At 33.1% G+C, this 11,564-nt stretch overlaps 1 protein-coding gene across 3 annotated transcripts; it reads left to right on the top strand.

The window, feature by feature from the left end:
* The first annotated feature begins 1,284 nt into the window (after positions 1–1,284).
* LOC145316067 (uncharacterized) lies at positions 1,285–11,341 on the top strand. 3 transcript variants are annotated; one of them, XM_080156356.1, is made up of 12 exons: positions 1,285–1,988; positions 3,232–3,281; positions 4,387–4,425; positions 4,662–4,721; positions 5,572–5,610; positions 5,983–6,003; positions 6,696–6,753; positions 8,019–8,064; positions 8,572–8,613; positions 9,093–9,159; positions 9,777–9,838; positions 10,169–11,341. In XM_080156356.1, exons 1-12 carry the CDS (start codon positions 1,931–1,933, stop codon positions 10,185–10,187), a joined length of 561 nt encoding a protein of 186 aa, XP_080012482.1. In that variant the 5' UTR covers positions 1,285–1,930; the 3' UTR covers positions 10,188–11,341. The 3 variants fall into 3 exon arrangements, with proteins under 3 accessions (XP_080012482.1, XP_080012484.1, XP_080012483.1); XM_080156358.1 differs by having other exon boundaries at positions 1,288–1,988; positions 9,777–9,883; XM_080156357.1 differs by having other exon boundaries at positions 1,289–1,988; positions 9,777–11,341.
* Positions 11,342–11,564: the final 223 nt, after the last annotated feature.

Below are 11,564 nucleotides of genomic sequence, written 5' to 3'. Positions count from 1 at the left end.
TAACAAATGTTGGAGTTGAAAGAGTGTTAGTATATTATAACCCCCTTCTGTTCGTAGTCAATGCGGATCTTGTAAGAATATAGTTTATTACAATATAGACTTGGTCGATGAATCACTCTTATACAAAGGACGTTTGAAAATATCTTATTTTAAAAATTCGTCATATTGAGTTAACATTTAAAAAACAAGGATGACAACATCCATAAAAGCGAAGCTCTGAAATGGAAGGACAAACTAACATTGACACTTGTAGATTATTAGAACTAAATTAGCAGAATATTAATGCATCAGTACAAACAATATTGTAAGTAAATTTGTTGTAAAACTGCATAAATAGATGATACTGTTTAAGGACTTACTTACATTTTTGGGCCATGTTTATAGAGATGCTTTGCTTATAAAACTGTACCTTGTCGTAATAGGTATCGGTTTTCAAAAAATCAGAATAATCGGATAATTTTAACATACAAAAATTTATTGTCAAAAAAGTTAAAAATCGACATATTTCAAATGGACATCTGGTATTGAATATAGAGTTGCTACGCTTTCTAAATTGTTTCTAACTACTACAGGAATCATCATGCAAAGTTTGGAATCGATAGGACAATTCTAACCTGTTTAAATTAACGAAAAAAGCTAATTCTCTGTGACGGACGGACCGACCCTAATTATAGAAAAGCTTCGCTTTAAAAACTTATATTGCTCAAGAATTGTAGATTTAACTTTAACAAAGCGTTTAATGCGTTTGTAAGTCATTAAATCTGTTGATAACATCTAAGATGTTGCGTTAAGCCTGATTCAAATTAAAGATAATTTGTAAAAATACTGTAACGAAGCCACTGAAAACTGCCGTCTCCCGCCGATTTTGTTTGTTACTGTTAAAATTGATAACTTATTTTGTTTAATTCCTGAAATCAAAAGTCTTAGATGTCCAGCCAAGTGCAAATATGAGGAAAACCTATTGAAAAAATGATCTGTCAATCGATTTCAAATTATCTAATATGCAGGGAAAAAGATCCGTTAATTGCGTTTTCTTTAAAGGTAATTGCCTTCAGCTTCTACTAACAACGAAATTAATTTGGAAATAAATCACGAAACCTATACATGTTTTTCATCTGTCGTAAAATTGACGACCTCTACATTTGCCACCCAAATATTATTTTAGATTTATTTCGCTTGTTATACATTATTCCTGAATTGCCTTACATAAGGGGGGGGGGGGGGGTTGATGCAACCATCTTGTAATCAATGTGCAAATGGCACTTAGGATGAAATTTTGAATGAGTAATCCTTGGTAAGTCTATTTTCCCTAAATCGAATAAAAAGTTACGGGCGGCGGCTCAACCGTTAAGCAGGTTTTGGACTAATTTCAGGGCAAATCCATCATTAATTACGTAGGAATCAAATTTTTGAATGATAGTTCATTATTTGGTATCAAAATGATACTCTTGGCATTTTATAGCTTATACCAGCCGTTTTTAGTCGGTTCTAGCTGTTAAGCAGCCGGTACTAGACATTTTGAAAGTTTATTCGTATTATTATCGATAATTTAGCCCTAAAAAAAGCCAAAAAAAACAGCATTTCATTTTCCATAATCTTAGAAAATATAGGTTGTTTTTGTGTCACGTTTATGTCTGGTTTTGTTTGGTAATTTCCATTCATTCTATGCAGTAGTTAGATCATTAAGATGTCTTGTCATAGCGGTAGGGTGTATCTTGACCGTTTCCGTTGAGTTTTCAAAGTTTTTGTGGCTAAATATTACTGATTTTCTTATACTAAATATTAAATGGAGTTTGCCTACCTTTATATGAAAGGTCGGCTAGCTTTTTCACATCAAAAGCCATAAGTTAAATCTTTTTGTAATGTAGTGCATGATATTAATTTTAAATTGAAATGTTTTACAGATTCCTAATTCCAGCTAAATCTGAAAATGGCGGACGATCTTGTGACTTGTCCTTACAACATTGCCCACACTATTCAACGCAGGAAGGAGGAGGGATATTTCATTTTAAGAAAAGCATGCTACCTCCGTAGGGGAGGTGACGCTGGCAGATAATAGGGCATTTGACTGTAAATTATAATGGTACTCGAGTTTTATACCCCATTCGTTGGTTCAAAAACTTTGGGTACTTATATTGAATGTTGATTGATTGGTTCCAAACTAGCAGTGTCCAATCTCTGCAACCATTGATTTAAATCAACAGAATTGATAATTTTGTTTTCCAAATTATCGTGAATTGTCTCATCCCTTAAGGTCCCCCTTATTTCCCTATACCTGAAACAATTCTATCTAACTTTTAAAAAAGATTTTTCAGGAAATTAAGGGAATAATAGTTATCTTTCGCATCGTATTATAGACAGCTTTCCGTGAATATTAAAATGAAAACTTTAAAGATCAAAACCAGTTTTGTTCTGAAGTGCCTGGGCCAACAAAAGTGGTATTAATCCTATGATTTTTATTTTAATATTCATGGAAAACTGTCTGTAATACGATTCTATAAATAAGGGGGGGGGGGGGGAAGTTCTGACACATTTGCGTAAACAGTGAGTATAGGCTTTATCTTTGGACTGAGAAGATAGGTTATTTGGGATAAAATCATTCTTATATGATGAATTTCCCCCAGATTTAAGATTTTTTGGATAGGCCTCCAGGTTCCGGAGCTCCAGGCCTCCAGGTGGTCGCTGTACAGGTAAAAATTAAAAATAAGATTTTTTTTTTGAAGAGTTAGAGATTAACTTATAAAACAAAATATGCTTCTTTTTGATTGTTATTTACATATTTGAAGAAAAAACATACATATTTTGTCTCATTAGCTGACATCTCACTCTTTAAAAAAAAAAAAAATTTTCATTTTTACCTGTACAGAGACCACCTGGAGGCCTGGAGCTCCGGAACCTGGAGGCCTATCCAAAAAACTTAAATCTGGGGGAAATTCATCATATAAGAATGATTTTATCCCTAATAACCTATCTTCTCAGTCCAAAGATGAAGCCTATTCTCACTGTTTACGCAAATGTGTCAGAACTTCCCCCCCCCCCTTATCAGTGTGGCTGAAAACAAGTTCCAATCCAGTGGATTAATCCGTCGGTTTTTAAGCCATATTGGAAAATGATTTAACTGCCATTGTCTTTTCCCTGTGAAAATTATACTAAAGTTCTTTAACTGATTAAAGTTGGAGGCAACATAGGTTTTCTACAGATGAAAAATCCTTCCTTGAATTCACGGCAGGAGGTTTGACAATCACCTGATGAAATGTTCCAGATCATATCAACATATCAAGGAGCATCACAAAATTGTTTTTAGTTGTTTTTCCATACAGGGATCTAAAGGGATAGGACAATGGTCGATAAATTGATGCACATCCCCAATGATAATACACTTAATTACCTTACTTGTAGATTACAATTAGTGTTTGAAACGTTTGGACACTCAACTGAATGAACCAACCTTTCAGAATTCTTTAAAAGTTCTCAAAGTTGTTAAGCTAACGAATAAGAAAACGTTAGTATAAAACTTTGGAGATTAGTGTAATAAACATCCCCTTGACCCCTCTCTTTTTGATTTCCATATATTACTTACAGGATATCTCTTTGTCTGTAACGTAGGATATAGCCAGCAAGATATGACTTTGACTACTATAGTTAAGAGTTATAGATCTCCTTTCTTTTTTTTCTCGTTTAAGGAAAGCTATTTATATACGTCATCTAAAAAAAATATATTCATAGAAAATATTCCCATCCCTATCCTGAAATAAAAAGAAGTAAGCTTTTGTTTGTTTCTCTGTTAAGATCTCTTACTAACCGATTGAGTTCTCCATTTCTTGGAATGGTTTTACACTGTTTTTCTCCCCCTTCCTTCGGAGCAGCTGGTGTAGTTAACATAAAAGGATGGGGGCGGAAGTGACACTTTTTGAAACCAAAACTCAAAGGAACTTTACTAAATAAAGTGTTACAGCTCTGGGATTAGGCATGGCAGTTGCTTTAAAGAGGTACAATAAGGAACTGTGAAGAAACGGCGGTGGAACCGCCACTCCCGCCGATTCCCGCCAAAATTTTGTTTGCCTTTTCTCACCAAATTAAACAATTTGAAATCATCTGAGACAAAAAAAAAATTTTCATAGAATTTCCCATATACCTATATTCTTTTGATACTTTTTCTCAAAAAAATAAATGTACAACTAACTAGCTGTATGAATTATTTTTTAAGCGAAAATTACCAACTAAGCCCCGACTTTTTTATGAAACTATAGGTATAAAGTTTTCTTAATGTACTGTTTTATACAATCTTCATGTATATCTTTCCCCTGTTTTACGACCAAAGGTTTTCTTCCAATGCGGAGTTTGATAAAAATAATTTTGTGACCTCAAATTTTTATGGACATCTAGTTGGATACATGCGTTTTCAACACCACTCATCGCATCAAGGCACATTAGATGATTAATTTATTTTAAAAATTGAGGGGGGGGGGGTACATTTGTGTTTAATCCATTTTACAAATTTTATTAATAGCACAAATGCTTTGACATATCAGTATGTATTTTATAATTTAGTACTTACTGTCTACTAAACAAATAATGAAAACTCAAGTTTTGTTTTTAATAACCACGAAAGCTGTCTTATAATGCATGCAATAAATCACTTGTCTTATGTGTGAACCTAGCCTGAATTGATGAACCAACATTTGCTTGTCTGTCCTGATAAAGCACATTACGATGCAGAGGTAAAAAGCAAGATAGTTGTGTAGATTGATTGATGTTAAGCCATCAATTATATCTGTATTTGAAGGGGCAAAACATATCACAAAACCATCCCAAGGTTTAAAATTAGATTAGCATAAAACCCTCATGGGACAAAAGTGAAGCTTCCCTGAAATAGAGAATCGGTTATTTGGTTAGCAAGAACTAACGGATATACAGAAAAATCTTATTTTCTTAATAGAAAGGGTTTTTTTTTAATGCAACCATCTCGTAATCAGTGAGCAAATGGCACTTAGAATTCGAATTTTGATCTGAAATTTTGCATGAGTAAACCTTGGTAGGTATATTTTCCCTAAATTGAACAAAAAGTTGGAAAAGTAACGAATAACGGCTGGCGGCTCAGCCGTTTAGCCATTTTAAAACTATTTTCAAGGCAAATCATCACGAAACCTATCTCTACATAATACTCTTTGCTGCTCCAAAACGTTTTCAAACGGTTCTTGCCGCTAGTTGCTGGTACTAGAAATCTAAAAATGTTTTTTTTTGTATCCTTTCACATGATTTAAAGCAAAAACATGTTTCAAAAAGTTGATTCCTACATAATTTATGGCAGATTTTCCCTAAAAATAGCCAAAAAAAAACGGCTAAACGGCTGAGCCGTTAGCCGTTACTTTTTCAACTTTTGTTCGATTTAGGGAAAATAGACCTACCAAGGATTACTCATGCAAAATTTCAGATCAAAATTCGAATTCTAAGTGCCATTTGCTCACTGATTACGAGATGGTTGCATTACCCCCCCCTCCCCCCTTATATTATAAATTGTAGTTTTGCTATTACTGTGCATCATTTTGACGTAATTGTCTTTGTTTTCAGGCTTTGGAGAACGTAGTGAAAGAATGCAGTATGACGAGGAAATTAGTTTCATTTCAATTTTATTTACTAATATTAAACAAGATTATGGTTATTATAGGTATGAAATTCTGAACTTGTCGCTATCGTCTTTGAACTTTAATTGTTGGAAAGTGCTCAAATAAAATAGCTTTAAATAGGAAGAAAGGGTTAGATATCTGTAACTCCCCATCGCAACCACCTTGTGTAACCTTTCTATTGGGTCATTGATAATCAACCAATGGTGTCGCTTTATTAACACAGCCAAGTACAGAAAATAGTTTAGAAGCAGACGAAATAGGTCTTTGAAAAAGGAAGGGAGGTAGTTGTCTGTATATACATCTATACTATAGATCTGTTGTCAAAACCTTTAAATGAAACTACTCTTAACTTAGGGCAACGGTTGTGGACAATACGGAAACAATATCACTTTCATACTTAAAAACATTCCTTAAATATAATACCTAATACATGTGCCCTAGGGTTTTCTTAAGAGAGTAAAATAAGAGAAAAATTTTAATTAAAGATAATACCTATTTTTCGACGCCGTTGGCAATAAAAATCCTAAAAATTGAACAAAAAAGAAAATTTTCGTGGGGCGTTTTGATCATTGATACCCCTCCCCCTTATTTTGAGATACATAGAAATAAAGAGGGGAGACCCCCACCCCACCCTATAGGAAATAGAGCTTGCTGCAGGTGTTAGGCATAGAAAAAAACCTTCCTTATGTTCAATTTATTAAAAAAAACCTCCACCCTAAACTTTATTTGCATTTGAGCACATGTGTAATTTTGCAGGAATAAGGTATAGCCAATAAGCAAAATAAATGTTAAATAATATTTTGGGGGAAGGTCAGAAGGTCGACATAACCACGAAGTTTTTCCCCAAAATCACGAAACATGTAGTAATGTTTAATAATTTGGGGGGAGATAAAAAGGTCGTCAATTCTACTGTTATTTGATCAATTATAATTATTTTTTACAAAGTTTCCAAAGTTGTTTAGCCAAGGATTAAGATAACTTGGATCTTACTGGTGTAATTTATAGCTCAATGCCTCATCCCTTCCTTCCTGATTTGTACTAAGTAAATGATATTGTTGCTATGATCAGCCAGCTGAAGAAGAAGTTGATGAAGAGGATTGGGGCGCCAGCTGTAATAATACAGCAGGTAATTTACCCAGGGATCTAAAGGGATAAGACAATGGCCGATAAATTGATGTACATCCCAAATTACGATACAAAAAATTACTATTCGTGATTGAAACGTTTTAACATTCAATTGAATGAATTAACCAATCAAAGCCAACGATTAAGAAAGCGTTATTATAGAACTTCAGGGACTAGTATAATAAACAGTCCATTGTCCCCTCTTTCTCTCTAGAATCTATGTATGTTGCGCGACATAAATATTTAGGTTATGAGAATGACTTGGGCTAAAAACAGGCGCAATTTATCACTATGCAAAGTCAAGACTTCTAGACAATTGTAGTACAATTAAAGGGTTAAGGGGGGGGGGGGAAGTTCTGACACATTTGCGTAAACCTGGTGTATAGGCTTCATCTTTAGACTGAGAGGATAGGTTATTAGGGATAAAATCATTCTTATATGATGAATTTCCCCCAGATTTAAGATTTTTTGGATAGGCCTCCAGGTTCCGGAGCTCCAGGCCTCCAGGTGGTCTCTCTACAGGTAAAAATGAAAAAAAAATTTTTTTTTAAGAGTTAGATGTCAGCTTATGAGACAAAATATGTATGTTTTTTCTTAAAATATGTGAATAACTATCAAAAAGAAGCATATTTTGTTTTATAAGTTAACCTCTAACTCTTCAAAAAAAAAATCTTATTTTTAATTTTTACCTGTACAGAGACCACCTGGAGGCCTGGAGCTCCGGAACCTGGAGGCCTATCCAAAAAAGCTTAAATCTGGGGGAAATTTATCATATAAGAATGATTTTATCCCTAATAACCTATCCTCTCAGTCCAAAGATAAAGCCTATACACCAGGTTTGCGCAAATGTGTCAGAACTTCCCCCCCCCCCCTTGTCTGAAGGGCTTTTGACCGTGGCGTATAATAATATAAACAATTAAAATCTTAATAAATCCCAGCAGAAGTATTTATTGTTAACTAAATGACGTTAAGTGAATTTGTTTCTCCTTTATATTATCCATCCTTCAGTCGGTATTGCTTCTTAAAATACAAAAAGAAGGCTATATGGAGCTGAATTTTGGATAACAGTGAAAATTGAAACAAACCAGGTAAATACCTTACACAATAACTGCTTTCTACACATATGAGGCAATTTATGAGATTGTACTCTTTCAAGAAGATAATTCAGGGGTGTATATTCTGCACAAGATTCGTTTTTTCCCCTCCCTCTTTGGCCGGGGATCAAATACAGAATATACACCCCTGAGACAATTCAAAATTTTCTAGGTGGTTATAACCCAGCAGCTACCATCAAAAACAGAAATGTTATCAGGAAATTAAACATATTTTATTAGGTATTCCATAATGTTCTAGCGAGCAGCCTAAACGGTTTTTCTGGTCGCACATAAATCTTATCATTTCCTCGTTCCATATTCATTTAAAGAAGCTGACAAAATTCATAGATTAATTTTCAATTTTATCGTTTTATTGTCTGCAGCACTGTAACTGCAAGCCTAGTTTATTTGTTCTCTTCCAGACACCGTTTTCATGTCTCGAAAGACCTATGAAAGTTCAACACTTTGTTTTAGTCTAAAGAACTAAAATCTCGTAGTTTTAAAAAGTCTTTTAAGTTATGTTAAAAGCTAAACTGAATGGACTAGGTAAGTGGTTGGTAGTTTTAAAATTTCCTTCTTTTTAGTTTTTGCATGTTATCTCCTTTTTTATGAGAACTGGACAACTGCTCTGTAAATCACTTTGTATGTTTTTCCATTCTATGGATTTTTTTAGCTTCGCTACTTATAGATGTTGTCATCCTTGTTCAATTATGTTTATTTAACAGAAAGATCCACAACGCAACTCCATCAGAAAGAAAAGCATTTAGGAACAGTTCAACAAAAACATATTATGAAAGTATAATATGTTTTTTAAATTGTCAATGTGGAAAACGGCCTAGCGGTGTCAAACCTTGTATTAAGATTCCTTTAACAATAAGTAAGAATCTTGAAAGCAAAGCAAATTTTGAAACTATTGTATTAATCGATTTTATAAATGGTGATTCCTATGATAAATAATAACATTATTATAAAAGTATATAGCTGTACAATTACATCTAAAAAGCAATTACATCAATATTAAGCATCTATATCTAGAGACTGTATACAGAAGGGGAATGGTTGGGCAGAAAATAGCTTAAAACCTTACAGGGACCTAAGTGAAGCTTCCCTTAATCGGTTCATTAGTTATCAAAATCACAAAGCTACATAGAAATAAAACCTTTCTGCTTCATAAAGTAGGAAATTAACCAGGGTGTTTTTAATGCTATTTCGTGAAGAATTTTCATGAATTGAACTGTGGAAACAGAGAGGAGGAGATAAGGAGACTTCGCGCAATCAGATCTAAAACAGGCGATGAAGAGGATCTGAACGAGGGAGGGGGAAACATTTATAGCGAAATAATTCACCGGATATTTTTTGCATGTTAAAATTATTATTAGGTCGTGTTTTTGTCTATATGGCATTATTTTATATTATATCATTAATGGGAATGTACTTCAATAAATTCTCCAATGGCTTATCCCTGAAATAAAGACATTCCAGAATAATTTAGAATGCTTAGCAGTTAAATATTTATAGTCAGAAATAATATGACGATCCTTTTAATTCAACTTGCGACTGTGGCGTATTACACGAAGCGCATCCGCTCGTTGTTAGATATATGATAGGTTTGAAACACAACCTACATTGCTTCATGACTAATGACATTAGAATGGTTCCTAATGCTTCTATGTTGGGTCTGTGATATAAACAAAAGCAACTCAATACATTGCACATTTAGGACTGCAAGTAAAAAGTCGTAAAATCATTTGAAGGGTTCTTGTCTTAAGGGCGTTTTACCATATAATTATGCACGTGACATCGTTAAGCATGATTTAGTTCAGAGATACACATGCAAGATCTTGTGATGTAACGCGTCCACTATAGGCTATCCGAGACAATCTTTTAACTGAATATCAATAATTTTGCCATAAATGACTCCCCCTCTTAGAATGGAAGTGATGTAAGCTCTGCTGTAAATCAGAGATATATTCCTGGGCTCTGTGTAAAGAAGTAATCATTGATTGTTTCGTGTAAAAGTGAACAAAACATTATGAGGTATAGTCAAAAACAAAATGAATAATACCAAAGCTAATCGATGTTTAATTACACTAGAATTTCGCCTAATCTAATAAAATGATACTTCCAGCTGCTTAATATAATACTTTCTATCTATTACCTGCCATTCTAATGGAGGATCCACTGACCAATAAAGGAACACTATAGTAGCAACCTAAATTGATGACAAAGTTTCCCCTGTCAATATCTACGTATTATTTATACATCCATTTCAAAGCTCCATTTTCCTGGACACCTACACATTACAATCAAAGTTGTTTATAGTTACACCCACTCCTTGTGACTGCACACGTGGTTCCAGCACATCAGCAAAGACTTGGAACAAGTAAAAAATAATGCTTGAATATGGATCAAGATAAAAATAAGAACAAACACTCTGATTATTGTGATAAAAACTTTCCAGTTATAGTTACTTGATTATACTCAGTTTCTCATAATTCTCAGTTTGATAATCGAAAAATAAACACTTGTTCCATATTTTTACCTACGCTGGTTAATATAACGATGTCCTTTATCCACCCTTATTACCCCAACTCCTCTTTTTTACGGAAGGAACCTACTTTGCAATAAATGAGGACTAAATTAGCAACCTAAATTGACATCAAATTTCCCCTGTAATAATATCCGCGTATATTATATCCATTTATCCACAAAAGCTTAAGTTTAGGCCACCCTAACTATCATCAAAGTTCTTTATTGTTAGAGTAGTTTCTCAAAATTCTCACAACAAGTATTTTAAATTAAAATGTAATTAAAGTGAATAAATAAGTATGTAAAGTGAAGGACAAATCAAGTGAGAAATATCAAAATAATGTAAATAAAAGAATTAAAACTTCTGTTTTTTAGACGCACATGTTATCATTCGAGGTTGTCGAACGAAAATATTTCCATGTTAATTTTTTAAAAAGCTTTGATACCTTTAAAAATTAACACATTTAATTGCCTTTGCCCGATGTTTCATGTTTATGTGAACTTTTTAAACTTGTGTGTCAGTAATCCTTGATAAAACCTAATTAAGATCAATACTAATAAGAGCTTATATTCCCGAATAGAGCTGAATCTTGGTAGAAATCTATTGTAGCTGAATTCAACAGTTTTTTAGTTATTATAAATCTTAAAATTGCAAATGATCACCTTATTCCAGAAGACAAACAAACCATGTACCAGTTTGTTTACATTTTAAGAATTTTGTACTCTTAAAATTATAATTTATCTGATTTTATCATAAGTTTTGTGATGATTTTGTAATGATATAATGTATCCGATTTTATCTTGTCTACTTATTAATAAAAAGAATCATCCCATTTATGCCATAGTACACATATTTTATATTTTTCTTATAATTTTTGTTTTCGTTTTTCTATTGGTCACATTTCATTGCTTGTGATTTAATACCTTAAGATTTTAGTGTTTTCTTTTCAGATAGATAATATAAAATGTTATGTTTATAAAAGGGCAAAATTTGATAAAAGTCAACAATTTATTTATTTTTATCAAAAACGTAGGTATTAATTTAGATTTTTAGAATCAAAGCTACTCTAAACGTTACCATGCAGGGAAGAACATTGGGCTGTAAATTACAATGGTTCTCAATGTCTTTTAACTAAGCAATCTTATTCATAGTTCAGAAACGTTTCAACCAATAATTTTAATCTACAAA

Source organism: Acartia tonsa, chromosome 4, assembly GCF_053477335.1.
Source record: "Acartia tonsa isolate MP-2025a chromosome 4, ASM5347733v1, whole genome shotgun sequence".
In the NCBI taxonomy this organism is placed as follows: Eukaryota; Metazoa; Arthropoda; class Copepoda; order Calanoida; family Acartiidae; genus Acartia; species Acartia tonsa.
The sequence above is the reverse complement of the archived record's forward strand: the minus strand, read 5'-3'. Positions and strand labels throughout refer to the sequence as shown.